Genomic DNA, 16,956 nt, shown 5'->3' with positions numbered 1-16,956 from the left:
AGAGTTGAGTAGCAACCAGCTAACTTTCTCTCTTAGCTGGCATCCCTGGAAGTCTTGCTCCTTCCACAATTGCCCCCCCCCAAAAAAAAGAAAGAAAGAAAGAAAAAAAAAAAACCTATGCTACAGTTCTTGCTGCTTCTTCCTGTCAATCAGTTGCTAACCACATCTCTCTGAGTCCAGGTTAATTTTATTTAATTAACGAAAATGCAACATATCTTTACATAGTTAAACAAATGCAGCATAAACAAACATAACACATCTTTGCCTAGTTAAAAAAAAAAAATCCACAACAAGGACACCTGTAATAGTTTGTCTCCCATACAGAGGTACTTTGAAAATATCTTTGTATACAAAATTGTTCACTCCCAAAACTTAAGTGACAACTGTGAAGATTTGATTCAACACAACTGTACTGATAATTTATCTAAAAGAAGCTATCAGTGCTTTGCAAATACTTTAAAAGCAGTTAGCCTTGTGTTCTATGTATTGGCACCTCTGTTCCCCACCCTCACAAGAGGGTGAAACAGACTTACTTTCTGGACAAACACCTCTCACACCAACATTTTCTTTGTAAGAACTTCAGAAGGTGGAAGAGGGAACTCAGACTTTTCATCACCTGACTTCAAGATCAAGGGATTAATCCACACACTGGCACAGAAACAACTGTAAGTCCCCATCTTTAGAGGCTGAACACCTTCCATAGAGAAGACACAACCTATTGAGTCCGAGGGAGCAGGCTGGGAGTCCGTTCACATGCCTCAGAATATGCACTCAAGGCGAATATAATTACAAGTGCTGTATGGCACCTAAAAGATGTGGGGCTAAGGAGCCCAAGAAACATAGTTCAATGTTAGCCTCCTGCTCTCCTGCCCCTTCTTCTGATGCAGGGTACGAGATGTGCAGATCTTCCCAGTTGATACTGCAGAGATACCCTCCATTAAGTTGCAGCAGGAAAAGAGACATCTTTCCCTCTACTCCAGAAGAAATCTTCTCCCCAAATCTTAAGTTTCAGAGAAGAGTAGGCATGCAGCCATCTCCCAACTCATCTCTCTTCTCTGCAGTCTCTCTCCACCTCTGTAATCTGCCACCACTCTGTCTCCTCTGTTTTTTCTCATGTATTGGTTCTTGGAGAATTTCATACAATACATTTTGATTATGGTCGCTCCCTTCCTTCAGCTTCTCCCAGATTGTTCCCTGTTTATCTATCCAACCAATAAATGGACAACAAAGCCCCTACAAGACACACAGGCTAATAAATAAAAAGTCCAGGAACAGGAATGGGTTACCTTTTAGGGGGTTGCTGGCCAGTGAGGTTCCACAGGCACCACCCCCCCCCCGTAAACAATACAGGGCATTGTACTTGATAGTAAGAGCCTTTTGTGAAAGACACCACCCACATGACTTATAGAACATGGAGAGATCAAGCTAATGCTGACCCAGAAGCCTCATCTCTACTGAGTAGCATTCATAGTGCAGGAAAGTGCTGTGCACACTATCAGAGTAGAAAAGTAGTCATCAGTCTTCCCCAGCTGTGGACTCTGTGAGTTACAATAGCAACTGGCCAGGCAAGACATGCCCACTGGTACAACAGAAGCATGAATGTCATGGGAGTTAGCAACCACTTTCTGATTGGAGTTAAGACCTACTAAAGACAAGATGAAACTCACATTCATAACTGTCACTGGGTCAGGAATCTGTGATGAGACATCCAGGCCCTAGGGGAGGATCTACGACTGTCACTCTGGTAAATATGCATAGTATTAAACTGACCACTAATTATCACATTGGTCAACCCTTATCGAAGAAGCGATTTTTGCAGTAGATGGTGATTAACACGGAGACCCCATACAGCTGGGCAAAGTGCAGGCACGAGAACCCACAGAATGCGCAGCACTAAGTGGGGCAGCTGCTTCATATCCCTCTCTCTAACTCCTCTTTATATGGCTGCTTTTCAACATTCCATTTGTGTGGTGATCATTTCACGCTGGAAAAAAAAATGGTCAATTTTACTTGTTCCCTGAAGTTTCTTTTAGAACATTTTTCTTTGAAAGACTCCTGAATGGCTGTTTTTTCAACAGCAGTATCAATAGCAGCTCTCATAATATCTCATAAATATCTGTTGAATGAATAAACTAAAAGCCACACACTTACACACAAAACAAAATAAACAAACAAACAAACAACCAGACAATGAGTGTTCCTCTACAATTCCAGGAAATTTTTGCCAGCAAGGACTGGAAATTCCAGTGTGCTCGGGTCACTAGGCTAGAGACGGTAACTGTGTGTAGGTCTGCTTATTCTAACTCCAGTTTTATACTAAAACCAGGAAAGCTGGGAGGTGGGCATGGAAATAATTAAGAGAGAAATAATTATTATTTCTTATAAGATCTTATTCCTGTAACAAAAAAAAAACTAAAAACAAACAACAACAAAAATCTTCTGGAAGGCAATGTATCCAAACAATAACTACAGTGCAGTCACGTAGATGTCAATCTCTAAAGATCCAGAGGCCTTGATTTGGGTATACGCAATAGCATCAGTAACATCAGAACCCATGATATGGATGGGGAAATGGAGGCTTTGCCAAAATGCTCAGTGCCAATGTGCAAGTCATCCAGGAGCTCCATGTTGGCAGCATCGCCTATGTATGAGATCCTGCACAGGGAGTCCAGGATCTCGGGAAGTTACTTCTGCCATTCTGAAGGCATCTCCCTAACTTTCTCAGCTGAGGAGCATCACATGGTCAGAAAACATTTCCTACATACTTCAGGAAAGAACTTAGGATATATAGAGGACAAAGTCAAGAAAGCTCTTGAACATGGCTTTTCAAGAATTCTGGACATCATAAAGAAATGAAATCTGTGTATCTGTGAGGGAGAAGAAGGATCTACAATGAAAACTTAAAACAGAAAAGCCATCCAGGGAAATTATAGCAAAAAACATTCAACTAGGGAAAGGAAGGAACATCTAAACACAAGAAGTATTTTAATCCCTAAATACACATTACCAGGAAAAATCTTGCCACAACAAATTACGGCTGAAATGCCAAGCCCACAAAGAAGCAATACCTAAAGCTGCAGGGAAAGATACCAACTCCCAAAGGCAATCCTGTTATAGATGTCAGACCACTTGGCAGGAAGCCCGAGTCAGGAATGGCATACTTCAAGTCCTGGAAATTAAGAAAGAAAGAAACAAAGAAACAAAAAAAAGAAAGAACAAAAAAAGAAGGAAGGAAGGAAGGAAGGAAGGGAGGGAGGGAGGGAGGGAGGAAGGAAGGAAGGAAGGAAGGAAGGAAGGAAGGAAGGAAGGAAGGAAGGAAGGAAGGAAAAGAAATGAAACTGCCCAAAATAAGCATACCCAGAAAAGTTATCTTCTGAAGTTGAAGAAGGGGACTAGAGAGATGTTTATTTCTCACCTGGTACCACAATCAAAACAAAATGTAACAAAGTGCTTAATACATGACCAGGAACTTTAAACTGAGGCAGAAGAACATAGGCAGAATGCTGCAAGATACCCATGTAGGCAAATGCCTGATGGAGAGGATTCCAATGGATCAGGAAAAAGCAAGAATTGAGAAATGGAATTGCATGAAATTAAAAAAAAAAGACTCCTCCATAGCAAAGGAAACAGTTAACAGAGTGAAGAGACAGCTCAGAGAATGGGAGAGAAATCATTGTTATCTTTATAACTGATATTAATAGCTACTAGAACCTATAAACTCAAAAAGTTAAGAACAAAAACCCTAAATGAGCAACTAAATTCAACAGATGGTCCTCGAGAGATCAAAAAAAGGCCTAAAGAAAATATGTTTAACATCCTTAGCCCTCAGGAAAACACAAATCAGAAATACCTTGAGAGTCCATCTCACCACTGTCAGATTGACCAGCAACAAGAAATGAACCAACAAAACACTAGTGAGGGTACCAAGGAAAGTAATCTTTATATTCTTGGAGTTGGAATTTAAACTAGTGACACCGCTATAGGAATATACATAGAGGAACCTAAAATATAAATAAATGTAGGACAACTATATAACTTAGTGTACCACTCGTGATTATACACCCAAAATAATTTAAGTCAGCAGACACTAGTGAACACTGCACGTTCACTACACTACTGTTCATGATAGCTAAGATATACGACCAGACTAGCCACCCAGTGGATGGATGGATAAAGTCCTGGATGTATACACAATGGAGCCATAAAGAATGAAGCCTTATCATTTGTAAAGAAATGGGTGGAGCTGTGGATAATAATAGACAATGTTGAATAAGAAAAGATAAATATCATATTTCCTCTTGTATGTAAAATCTAGACCCCCCCCCCACACACACACATGCAAGCACACACATGCAAGCACACCTTGAAGGGAGGGGGGACTGTGAGGGGGAAGGAAAGAGACTACAGAAGTAGGGGAGAGAGGACTGTGTTCTGAACATGAGGAAAGCACAAGGATAACCATGTGTGAACGGGGCACAATGAGACCCATTTTATACACTAACTAGAACTTTAGTTTTAAAAGATTAGGCAAACCCAAAAGACTGGGGGTGGGGGCGGTTTACATCTATTGCGGAAGCCTGTAGACCTGCCTTTCAGAAAACCAAGCCAGAACTCACCTTCAAAGTCTCTCTTCCACCTCCTTGAGCAAAACACACGATGGGGATCTTACCACCATAGTTGGAATCTGTAAAACAAGAACAAAGTCTGTTTTGGACTCCACCTTGAGAACTGGGTGTGGCAGGAAGTGGGATGCAGCAGGAGATGGGAGGACTGTCTGCTATGAGAGCTCATGGCCTGGGTAATAGCTGCTTGGATTTGACCTTGACCCAGAGCTGATAGATCACAATGAAGGAATCCCTGTGCACCCAGACCCTCCACAGGGTGGCATGGGTAGTACTATCATTCGTCACTGCTTTTTAAAATGCTAATGTCAATGCTTGATTAACATTTGTGGATTTGATTAGACTGGGTTGAAGTTTGCCCTTATTCTCTCCCTCATTTGTATAATCCTACGATTTCTGAAGTGAGTGACAAATTTGCATAATGAGGCATTCTCTCAATGGAGTTTAGTGCATCTATAAATAGCTTCCTAAACTATATCTTTGTTGAAGGGGAAACAATTGAGACTAGGTCCTTCGAGGCAGTCTATCACTAAACCACAGGACAACCTTGCTCCAAAGCAGGACACCTCTCAGCACCCTGTTCACAGGAAAGGAAGACATGTACAGCTTATCAGACAAGGTCTTGCACTCAGTTTCAGCAAAACCAGTGTTTTAGGTGATTCTATTCTGGTAGCTCATAGAAAGAGACAAACTTCAACATTAAACAGCCTTCCAGCTGCAACACTAGTAGGTTGGTTGGATTCTTAACATCTCTACCCTACTGCTGAGTCTCAAACCCAGGTCAAATGGCTGAGCTGCCTATTTAACTTACCAACATATCACTGGCTGCCAGCATCCCTCAGTCCCTGCATGTTACAGGGTATAGCTGGCATACCTTTTTCCTTTCTTTTCATTCCTTTTTCTTTCATCTACCTAACTGCATTGCTTTTTGTTTGTTTGTTTGTTTTTGAGACAGGGTTTCTCTGTGTAGCTTTGGAGCCTATCCTGGCACTCCCTCTGGAGACCAGGCTGGCTCGAACTCACAGAGATGCTCCTGCCTCTGCCTCCCTAGTGCTGGGATTAAAGGTGTGCGCTACCAACGCCTGGCCCTGCATTGCTTCTTAAATACATGTTCTTCCATTAAGGGCTTCACTTGTTCCAAATATCTAAAAGGAAGAAAGCCAGACTTCCTAAATGAATGAACAAAAGTGTAAGAAAGTGTCTGTCACTATCTTCAGCATACCAGAGGACATGCCAGTGACCCTAGCAGAGGGCACTCCTGGGATACTGAAGAAAGAGGAGAAACAAAGACACCGAATCAAGAGGGCTAGCCATGCAGTACCAGCTGTCACCACAATGGTCAATCCAGGCTGGCATCCCAGTTCCTAACAGCTGACCTTGACTGGTCCTCTCAGAGATGTATTTCTCCAGCTGATTCCTCAGTTTGGCTTCCACCGTGGGGTGTCCATGACATCCATTGTCCACAAGCAGCAAGTGGGTGTGATTGTTGTCTAGGATATATAGAGGGTCTCTCTTGAAGTCATCCATGATGTATTGAGCTGAGAAATATCCCTGAAAAGCACAGGGACACCTGTCTTTGAGATGCAGGGTGACATTATAATGACCCTACTGAAGTTAGAGAACTAGTGTTTGTTGTGTGTGTCCTCTTAGGACGGCACTGAAAAGGAACACCAAAGTTTAAGAAGAAAATGATGGTGACAAACAGCCTAGGGTAGACTGAAAACCGAGAATGAGAGAGAACTGTGCCATCTTTTTCATATGTATATAATGCTCTCATGATTCAAAAATAGAATATTGATCAAAGAATTAAAAAAAACAACAGACAATGAAAGCCAAGAAAATTAAAATTCTCTGGAACAGATCTAAAATGCAGTATAGCAAAAGTATTGCAAACATTGTGTTCCACCCATAGCACTGAGTGCTACAATGATCCCTGTGGGCCTGTATCAGAAGATGTAGCCAACAAGATTAGTAAAAACACCATGTTTCAGCCGGGCGTTGGTGGTGCACACCTTTAATCCCAGCACTCAGGAAGCAGAGGCAGGCAGATCTCTGTGAGTTCAAGGACAGCTTGGTCTACAGAGCAAGCTCCAGGACAGGCTCCAAAGCAATACAGGAAAACCCTGTCTCGAAAAACAAAAAACAAAACAACATCAAAAAAAATTATTTTATATAAAAGACCAAACACTGTCACCCAGGAAAATACTAGAGGAACCAGGAAGCCAACCACAATAGCATAAGAGTTTACTGCAAAACCATGCTCTCACTGATGATTTTCATCAGAAATAAAAAAGGAATACAAACTAGCAGTGTAATTTAAGCCTCTAAAAACTATGTTTTCTACAGAAATGAATACTGTAGCATATTAAGTAAAAATGTCAATGATACCTAATTCTAAGAGCCGTGGGTGGGTGGCTGTCATCAAGATCTTACGTGCATTTAGTTAGTCTCTATGCATATATCTGTGTAATTCATAATTTTACACTTAGAAGCATTTCTATGCTGTCAAAATATCTTCAGAAGTAGTATTTTCCTATCTCCATAGTTATTCATTTTTGTATACTAATCTGTCTGGACTTCCTTCTTTAGTAATAACTATTACTATACTGTAATATCTAATAATAAATACCTAGCCACAAGTATTGCTGGATATTTAGATTTATGTCAATTCTTCATTATTACAGAAATATTTTAAAGAACATTTTTACCCTAATATTAAATTATCTAGGGATGAGTAATGTAATTGTTGGAACTTTCCTATAAACAGTTTTTATACTCCTAATACATTTCTAAATATTGTTCTGGGAAGAGCACAGATTTGACACTTAGGTTCCTGTACCCCTTATTAATCTCAAAAATGGTGTCAGAGACAACAAAGTGACACGTTTTTTAAAAACCACAGGCCTTAACATTCACCATCTAAATACCTAGTGAGCCACAGATGGATGAAGATGTGCATTAAATTTAGATTTTTGAACGTCTAGTCCAAATCTTCTGAGTAGGTCTTAGGTAGTTTCCCACTGTTTCCAAAATGTCACACTTGACACATATGACAGTAGATATCATATGTTCACAGTGACTTCTGGACATGATTTAAGGGAGGTCTGCTATTTTCTAAATCAGTTCTCAAGAAACATTTGGTGGTGTGGGTCTCACAGCCTTCTCCGCACTGGGTTAAGGATAGAGAACAAAAATGAATCTGAATTCCCCCAAATCTGGCACAGCAGTGCAGGATTATTCACACAGGTGAACTCTTTTGAGATGGATTTAGATCATAGTTATAAAAACAATGGGCCCAAATCTAAACAAGCTTGCTGGAGACAGATTTTAATGACAAAATGCCTCCACTCTTAGCTCCTGCTTTGGAGTCCCTTAAATATGCCCTCCTCCCCCTTGGTTTTTAAACTTCGGAGGTTCATAGGCTGTTCTCATAAGACAGGCTTTCCCACAGGCTCCATCACAGAGCCCCAGCACTCAGGCCATAGCCATTGTCCTGGTCTTTCTCCCACAGAACCTTGTAGAGGCCCCTGCCCTACCCATACCTCATCATTGCAATTCCTGATGAGGGTGTCCCTGTTGGAGACCATGCCCCATGCCGCTATGCCAATGGCCACGATGTTCTCTTCTGAATTCCGGCTGATGGTGTTATCTCTCACCACTTCACCTATGTACTTCATCAGACCATAATGGGTGCCTCCTGTGAGAATCCAAGCACCTGCAGATGAAGGAGGGGAACCAGAACTTCAACTGAGGCTGAGTAAGGTTTTCGTCTTGTGATCCAGACTCCTAAGGAAACCTTCCTGCCATGAGCTTCAGGATACTGCACTGAGAGCCAGACTATGTGATAGGACTCCAGGACAAATAAGAAGATGATCCCAGGTCATCGAGGGGCTCCTGAGAGGCACACACAAGAAAGCACAGGTTCTGAGCCCCGATCTAGATTTGCATTCTCCACCTCTACAGAGGGTGCACTCATGAGTCTCCAGGGAAATGCTTTCCTGAGCAGTGAATGCCTGGCCTGAGCTGTGAGTGAGCTGGCCAGTGCATCCACAGCCAGCAGTGTGCTCTCTCCAGACCTCCTGCTGGTCAGAACAGAGTAGACCTTCCCAGCCCCAGCAGTTCTGCCTTGCTTTACATGACTTTACATAACATATTCTTATTCAAGGTTTATATCCGCTGATCTTTCTCAATGCCAAGCATTTTTGCAGTTCTAATGCAGAATATAAGAAACAAAAGACCTACAGCTTAGTTTTACTAGCATGTGTCAGGCCATGGGTTCAATCCCCATCACCCAACAACAGGAATATTATTTAGTACGACAGAAATGACTGTAGTGTGACTTGTTACCTGGTCAGTCCCCACTCTAAAGGCAGACCCCACCTTGAAGACACCTCTGTCTTCAGAGCAATTCCTATCTTGAAGACACTCCCCATCTTTAGGGCCGTCCTCACCTTGAACATAGTCTCCATCCTTAGGACAGTCCCCACTTTGAGGACTCTCTATCCTTAGGACAGTCTCTGTTTTCTCTTTATTGGCTCTAACAGTGAGTCTTTGGAGTCCTGAAGCAGCTCTTCTCTCTAATTGTTACGATGTCCTTTCATTTGCTGTCTGTCTCCATTGTCTAATTTCCCTGCCATCTTCAATGAGGAAGAACTAGGTCATCAGTCATCTCCCACATCAAAGACATAATAATACTTAAGTGTGTTGTGGCCTTTAAAAGATTCCTTAAGCCAGTTCTCAGTGTTCCTTCTTAAAACAAGGTAACTGGATATGACCAGTTCTAAGGACTCTGGGGGTATTGCTTTCTTTGCTCTGGCTAAACTAATAGTCTACCTTGTGAGCTAGTTAGAAATGAGCTGTCTTCCAGGCAAGGATATTCTGTTCACGGTGTGTGTGTGTGTGTGTGTGTGTGTGTGTGTGTGTGTGTGTATGTATGTATGTGTGTGTACATGTGTGTATGTATATGTATGGGTGTATGTATGTGTGTATACATGTGTATGTGTGTGAATGTTTGTGTGTCTACATATGTGTATATGTGTGTGTCTACATATGTGTGCATATGTATGTACATGCTCTTGAGTATCTCTGCTATAGCACATGTGGAGGTCAGACTACAGCTTTCAATCAGTTCTCTCCCATCCTGTGGGTTCCAGGTATCAGAATTAGATTGTCGGGCTTGACACCTTTATCTTCTGAGCTGTTGTGCTGGTCCCAATGTCTATAACAACCCTGGACATACAATGTCAGTCAATGTGTCTTTGCAAAAGAAGTTTCAAAAATGTGAAGCTCAGGTAAACTGAATCCACTTATGAGAAAACCATCAACCAAACCTAAGTTGAGATACAATTCACAAAGCCATTGATGTGTGCTCATCGGAGTGTGGCGATGGACAAAGGCTGAGAACTAGTGCTGATGTAAGAAAACCAGAAGGATATGAAAAGTTAATGGAATTTGGAACCCAAATGGAGAAAAAGTTTCTTACTCAGAAAGGTCGTTAAAGGGGCACAGTAGACTATTAGTGTCAGTCAGTGTGAACTGTCCCTGTCCTAGGTTGGAAACTGCATTGGAATATGTGTAAGGGGACTTCCCTCTTCTTAGGAGATGAATGCCAGTGAACTTGGGGGCTAAGATCCATGATGTCTGCAGCCTACTTTCAAATCATTTTGTGCCAAACCATAGTACATGAATATTCATAAAATAGAAAACAAACGTAGGAAATACCGGACGTCAGTAAATCAGAAGCATGCACGTATGTTCATCATATTACTCTTGAAACATTTCTGTAACTCTTGAAAGTTTTTAAGATAAAAAAGTAAAAGAGAGAGCATGCTAAGTTTAACATATGAAGTCAAAGCTACCATTATCTGGCTCATACAACTACACAGTGCTCACAACCTATCCTGCAGCCTCTGTTTCCAAAAGGTCATCAATGACCTCTAAGATTCAAGAGAAATTAGCTAAAATGTTGTTTGATTTACTACAATAGTCTGAGGGGGCTGGAAAGATGGCTCAGAGGTTAAGAGCATTGACTACAATATTCTGACTAAAATTTTATGTGTTTAAATAATGAAATAAAGCTACTGGTAGATATTCTTTTTTTAATCAAGGCAGCACCTCAACCCAGACTGAGAGTTACTCTGTAAATCTCTCAGCCAGAGCACCTTCTCTTTCCATCCATCTGAGAGTTTTATTGTAATAAAATGACAACTCATTTCTCTGGGCTGGAGAGATGGCTCAGCCATTATGAATGCATATCTCTCTTTTAGAGGACCATTGTTCAATATGCAGTACCCAAAAGGCAGCTCACAACTATAATGGGAAATTACCAATATGGAGCCAAGTAGAAATATAAGGGTATTTAATAGGGAAAAGCCTTACTTACAGAGCGACCTAGCCAACCGGCGTGGCAGCAGTCTGTACACAAGCCGAAAGGGAAACCAAAACTGAAATTGACCAGCCACTGACCAACTCTCTACGTCACCCTGACCACTCCCTCGTGGTCAGGCAGACCTGTAGCCAGCCCCTAAACAGGCGTGGCTACAGGTTCCCCTACATACAACTACCTGTATCTCCAGCTCCAAAGCCCTCTTCTGGCCTCTGCAAGTACCTGTACTCGGGTGCACATACCCACAGAGACCCCCATAGTTCTGGGAACATCTAGATTCTGTGGGAAAGTGGCATGTGGAAATTCTGTCCTCTGCCCCCAAGATGCAAGGTGGTCTAGGAATAATGACCCCTGTATATTCTCAGTGCCTATGTACCTTTAGACTGTGCAATGTAAATCAGCCGGCTGAAGATCTTGCGCATGCGTGGCTTCAAAGCGAAGTTTTTGGCACCACCAGTCACCGAAATGACCAGGTTGGGTGTTTTGAGGTGCCAGTGTTGCGTCAGCAGTTCGTAGAGGGTTTCGGAGTCCGTGTCGCAGGACAAGCGGATATACTGTGGGGGCAGGATAAAAGCACCAGGTTTGTGTACTCTGCTCCTGGAGTGTTGGGTGGCTGCCTGCTGCTGGGGCATGGGACAGGGTGTGCTAGGCCGGGCTGCTGCCAGGGCCTCACCGGAGAGTAGAAGGAAGATGTAGGGGACAAGTGACCTTGAATGGTTCCACAAGCCAGATGGAGACCCTGAAACCCCACCTGGTCTTTGAGGTATAGGAAGCCCGGGAGACAAGAGATGATGAAAGGGTCCTCAAACTGCTCTCCTGGCACACATGGATCAGCCAAGGAGATGGGCAATCTGTGGGGAGACTCACTGGCCCATCATGAGGCAGAGCCCCAGACAGTGGGAGGAGCTGAGTGTGCTCAGGGACTTACCAAGACAGGGCTTGGAGACTCATGGGGTCAAGGTCCAGACATCCAGCCTATGGCCTAAGTTATCATTGAAATAGAGCTTGGAACACTTGGGGAAGACTAGTGTCTAATAGAAAGACCCTTGTAAAATCATGGATATAAAGAAATGTCACCTTAGTTGGAGCTACAGTATATCCTCAGGAACACTGTCCCAAACTAAAAGGACTACTCACAAAAGTATTTTCTCATCCTCTAACAGTTAGTCTCAGTAGATGTCACTGGGACCCATGACATACCTAGATTACAGTTCCAGTCATGATGCCATCCTTAACTCCTGAGTTTTCTGACTGAGCACAATCTAGTCACTGTCTTTTGTCTTTCACAACTTGTCTTTTCCCACAATTATTGTTGGTAATTGCCCATCCCCCCCACCTCCATGCTAAGGGACAACTCAAGGCAACTAGGGCAGCCCAAGCTCTTCGCCCGTATAGTAGCAGAACACAGGTGCTTACCTTGCCTTTCTTCCCCAGAGTCTCAAACTGAATGTCACCAAAGGCATCTGTTGGAAACTCCTTGGTATGTTTCTTGTAGTTCCACTTCTCATTTTGGTTGATCTGCGTGCCTTCGATGTGCTGGCTCTGGGCATAGCCACACTTGCATATGCTTTCCCTGCGCCGGCCATGTTCGGGGAAGCAACAGGTTTTCATCTACTTAAATGGCTTGTCACATCTTAGGAGAAACTATGTACTATAAACTTCAACCAACACAAGAAAAAACTCTACCACCGTCTCTTTATTCCCAGACTATGTCCCCCATCTCGGCTGGCTGTCTAGAAACTGCTTTGTTGTTTTGTTCTCATTGCTAATTATCTGTTTGTCCTGAACTTGCCCTGTGCTGGTTACAGAGAGGCAGAGTGCAGAGCCCTTCCCTTATAGAGCCCATTAGGTGTGTGAGAAGCCACAAAGCAGGTAAGAGGTAAAACTCAGGAATCTGGGAATCATTTATTCAGCATCTCACTTGGGTCTGAGCCAACTTGCAGGAGCCCAGTAACATGCAGGCATTAGTGTTTTAGTGTCAACCTCTCTGGATACCCAGCAAGTCATGCTATTCTGAGGAGAGGTAAGATCTTCCCAAGAACTATACTCATGGGAGAGACATTGTCCAAAGTTCTCCAGAACTTAGAAACCACCTTTCTCTACCAGATATTAACTGTTTAGATGACTTTGGGCCAGTAATAGTTTGATCCAGACAAGGGAAACTGCCGTAGTGAGCATTAGCTCTTCCCATTGAGAGCATAACAGAATTCAATATTAACTGTCCACTAAATGACACACATGCATGACGGGAAGTTGAAAGGGGATAAGGAGACACACACTAAATGGTACAGCCTTTCCTTTCCTTCTGCAATACTCTGTAGTCATTCACCAAGTGTCTGAGAACATGGCTTATGATAAAATAACATCTGCAGCCTCCCAAGCTGAGGCCAATGTGATTTCCTGCCTCAAGTTGCCCGGCATCTCTTAGAGTAGCTAAGTACAAATCTGGCAAAGAGCATAGAGGAACCAGCCAAACACCTCCTTTTGTCTTGGCACAGTCCCTCTCCTGCCCTGCTTGCTATGATGTGAGGCATCCAGTGGCCTGGTGCACAGTGCAAGCTCTGACAAAAGACCTTAAGCTCAGGGTGGTGCGTGCATGCAAGCCAAGGAACAATGAAGGACTAACAACCAAAAAGAAGTAAAGGTGTAGTAAAAAAAAAAAAATCTACAAACAAAGTCCATGTTTGACCAGTACAACAGTCCAGAAGGACAGAACGAGGGAACAATGGAGCTAGACAATGTCATCCACCATCATCATGGATGACCAAAAGTCCAATGTCCTATTTTATAACCATTGCCCAAAGCTAAAAGGATCAATGTCTCTCACTGTTACCAGTGTCTCCATCCTCACAATAAAGTGTATAACCAAAGATGTGGACCTACTCCAGAGTATGGGGACAGTGTAAAAGATCCACCCATTTCTAGCATCCTTGTACCCTACACACTCAGTCGACTGTACAAGGTGAGCCTGGAGCAAAGATTCTGACAACAGGCTGAGCCAGATAAAGATTATGCCAATTGAGAAATCTTGTTTAGGTTGTTTCTGGCTGGATTCTATACTTTATATTCTCTATCCAAAAGTATAATGGCATCTAGAAAACGCTGTGTGAATGGATGAGAAAATATGAATGAGATCAGTCTTCTTATAAATAATTTATATCTGCAACCATTCTCAATGATATGCATAAAGTAGATAGTTTGGTTTTCTTCCAAGAAAGATGCATTCCCAGGACTCTTGTAGACCAGAGGAAGCTCTGTGTTTCAAGGTCTTCATCACCGTTGAGTTTATCTAGCATATAACAAAATGTAGGATGAGCCCTAAGACTGCTGTCTGGCAGTAGGTCATATTTTCATTATGAGGTAATGAGTGTGATATGTGTTTCTGTGATTCCTTCTAAACACTCAACAGAAGAAGTTCACAGCTCGGTAGGCAAGGGTCATGACCACTCCAGAAGTAGATGACCTGTGGCCAAACAAAACTGCCTGTTTCTACCGCCAGAAAGCAGTGAACATTCCAGGGTCCCTGACTTTTGGTTAATAGCACTCCATGTGAAGTACTGAGATTAGGCTACCACTAAAGCTACTCAAGGGAAAGACTATCATGAGGAGCACAGGCATCTTATCAGGAATCCTCTCAACAGCAGCTGCTCTCACCCAGGAAGCTGTTGTTGTTGCCTCCTCTTGCAGGACCCTGCTGGGGAGCACACATTTGACTGCCATTGCTCTCTAACACCGGCTGTATTGTTACATAAGGATGACCCTGTTAAGGCACCAAAATCCTGAGCATCTGCCCACAGTCAACAGGCCCAGGGACAGTTTTGACATTGGTGTCCCTTTCTTGGAAATTTGGGAACAAAATCATAATTAGGAACAGATCTGTTCTCCTCTCTCCCCAGGCCACACAAAAGTCCTCTGGGTGCTAAGGAAGGAGGAGGAAGGAGGTGCAGGGAGGAGTGGAGATAAGAAATGGGTAGAGAGGACTTTCTGAGTCCCTGTAAACCTAGTCACAGCTTCTAACTACTCAAGAGACTCAGCTACTGCCTGCTATTAGGTGGCATTCCTGTCTTCTCAAAGTCAGTCAGTCCCCTTTTCAGTTCAACTCCTTGAACGCTATAACTGAAATCCTTAATAGCTGCAAAGTGTGAGAACTGTCCTGATTCAAACTATCTGTGAAAATATTAAATATATTTCTACAATTTAAAAAATTGAGCTACAAACTAGACCTTGTACTATCCTGCTGGCAGGTTTCTTGCCTTTGCTTGCACAGCCCTCAGGGAGCCTCGCTCAGCTTAGCCAAGAAAAAAAGAAGTCTTCTGGGACTGAGCCATTTCTGCAACCCTCTCTTATCAAGTCCTGGGGGACTTCCCGGGGCAAGGCTGCTTGCCATGTCTCTCTCTGGTCTGTCACTGCTGCCTGCCATCCCACTCTCCTTTGGCACATGTCCCCAGGCACCTAAGCTTGAGGTAGGGTGGCAGATGCCCCACTTATCCTTGCTACAGCTGAAGATAGACTTTGGAGCCCTTTTCCCTGCCAAGGATAGGGGTACATCTTAAATGACCTTTTGACCAAGAAAGTTGCCTGGCTCCTTTATGGAGCCTCCAAGAACCAATATGCATGAATTGTTTAGAAACAGAGAAAAGGACTTACCAGAAAAGAATTAGTGGTATAGACATGTGGAGGAGGGGCAGGGATAGCAGCGAGGAGAGCTGGAAAAGATTGGGGGCAGGGCACTGGCATCCTAATTCACATCCTCAGAAACAAAGCTCTGAATCCCACAGAGCTACATTCATCTTTATTTTGGCCATGAGCCGTGCGTGGCTATTTGATTTTGTAGTTGAATGAAGAATAAAGCTGGTAGTTCAGTCTACAGACGATAAATGGGCTGAGAAAGAAATCAGAGAAACATCGCCCTTTACAATAGCCCAAAACAACATAAAATATCTTGGGGGTGATGCTAACCAAACAAGTGAAAGACCTGTATAGTAAGAACTTTGAGTCTTTAAAGAAAGAAAGTAAAGAAGATACCAGAAAATGGAAAGATTGCCCATGCTCTTGGATAGGTAGGATCAACATAGTAAAAATGGCAATCTTGCCAAAAGCAATCTACAGATTCAATGCAATCCCTATCAAAATCCTGCACAATTCTTCACAGATCTTGAAAGGACAATTCTCAACATTATATGGAGATACGAAAGTCCCAGGATAGCCAAAACAAACCTGTATAATAAAGGAACTTCCAGAGGCCTCACATTCCCTGACTTCAAGCTCTATTATAGAGCCATAGTCCTGAAAACAGCTTGGTATTGGCACAAAACTAGACAGATAGACCAATGGAATCAAATTGAAAACCCTGATATTAACCCACATACCTACAAACACCTGATTTTTTACAAAGAAGCTAAAATTATATAATGGAAAAAAGAAAGCATCTTCAAAAAATGGTGCTGGCATAACTGGATGCTGGCATGTAGAAGACTGCAGATAGATCCATATCTATCACCATGCACAGAACTTAAGTCCAAATGGATCAAAGAACTCAACATAAATCTAGCCACACTGAACCTATTAGAAGAGAAAGTGTGAGGTACCCTCGAACGAATTGGTACTGGAGACAGCTTCCTGAACATAACATCAGTAACACAGACACTGAGATCCACAATTAATAAATAGGACCTCCTGAAACTGAGAAGCTTTTGTAAGGCAAAGAACGAAGTCAACAAGACAAAACAGCAGCCCACAGAATGAGAAAAGATATTCACCAATCCCACATCTGTCAGAGGACTGATTTCCAAAATATACAAAGAACTCAAAAAACTAGTCTCCAAAACACCAAACTATCCAATTAAAAAGTGAGAACTAAATAAACAATTCTCAATAGAGGAATCTAAAATGGCTGAAAGACACATAAGAAAGTGCTCAACATCCTTAACCATCAGGGAAATGCAAATC

At 42.6% G+C, this 16,956-nt stretch overlaps 1 protein-coding gene across 1 annotated transcript in view; it reads right to left on the bottom strand.

Annotated features, from left to right (window-relative positions):
* Trpm8 (transient receptor potential cation channel subfamily M member 8) overlaps positions 1-12,618 on the bottom strand; it is a 69,606-nt gene extending 56,988 nt beyond the window's left edge. The window contains exons 1-6 of the mRNA XM_027395990.1: positions 12,424-12,618; positions 11,384-11,561; positions 11,005-11,115; positions 8,165-8,337; positions 5,999-6,173; positions 4,617-4,684 (exon numbers count right to left, since the gene is read on the bottom strand). Of these exons, the coding sequence (XP_027251791.1) occupies positions 4,617-4,684; positions 5,999-6,173; positions 8,165-8,337; positions 11,005-11,115; positions 11,384-11,561; positions 12,424-12,618 (900 nt within the window). The remainder of the gene's footprint in view (positions 1-4,616; positions 4,685-5,998; positions 6,174-8,164; positions 8,338-11,004; positions 11,116-11,383; positions 11,562-12,423) is intronic.
* Between the last annotated feature and the right edge of the window lie 4,338 nt (positions 12,619-16,956).

The sequence above is a fragment of the Cricetulus griseus genome, chromosome 2 (genome assembly GCF_003668045.3).
Source record: "Cricetulus griseus strain 17A/GY chromosome 2, alternate assembly CriGri-PICRH-1.0, whole genome shotgun sequence".
Classification (NCBI taxonomy): Eukaryota; Metazoa; Chordata; class Mammalia; order Rodentia; family Cricetidae; genus Cricetulus; species Cricetulus griseus.
This window is presented reverse-complemented; position numbering and strand designations above follow the sequence as displayed.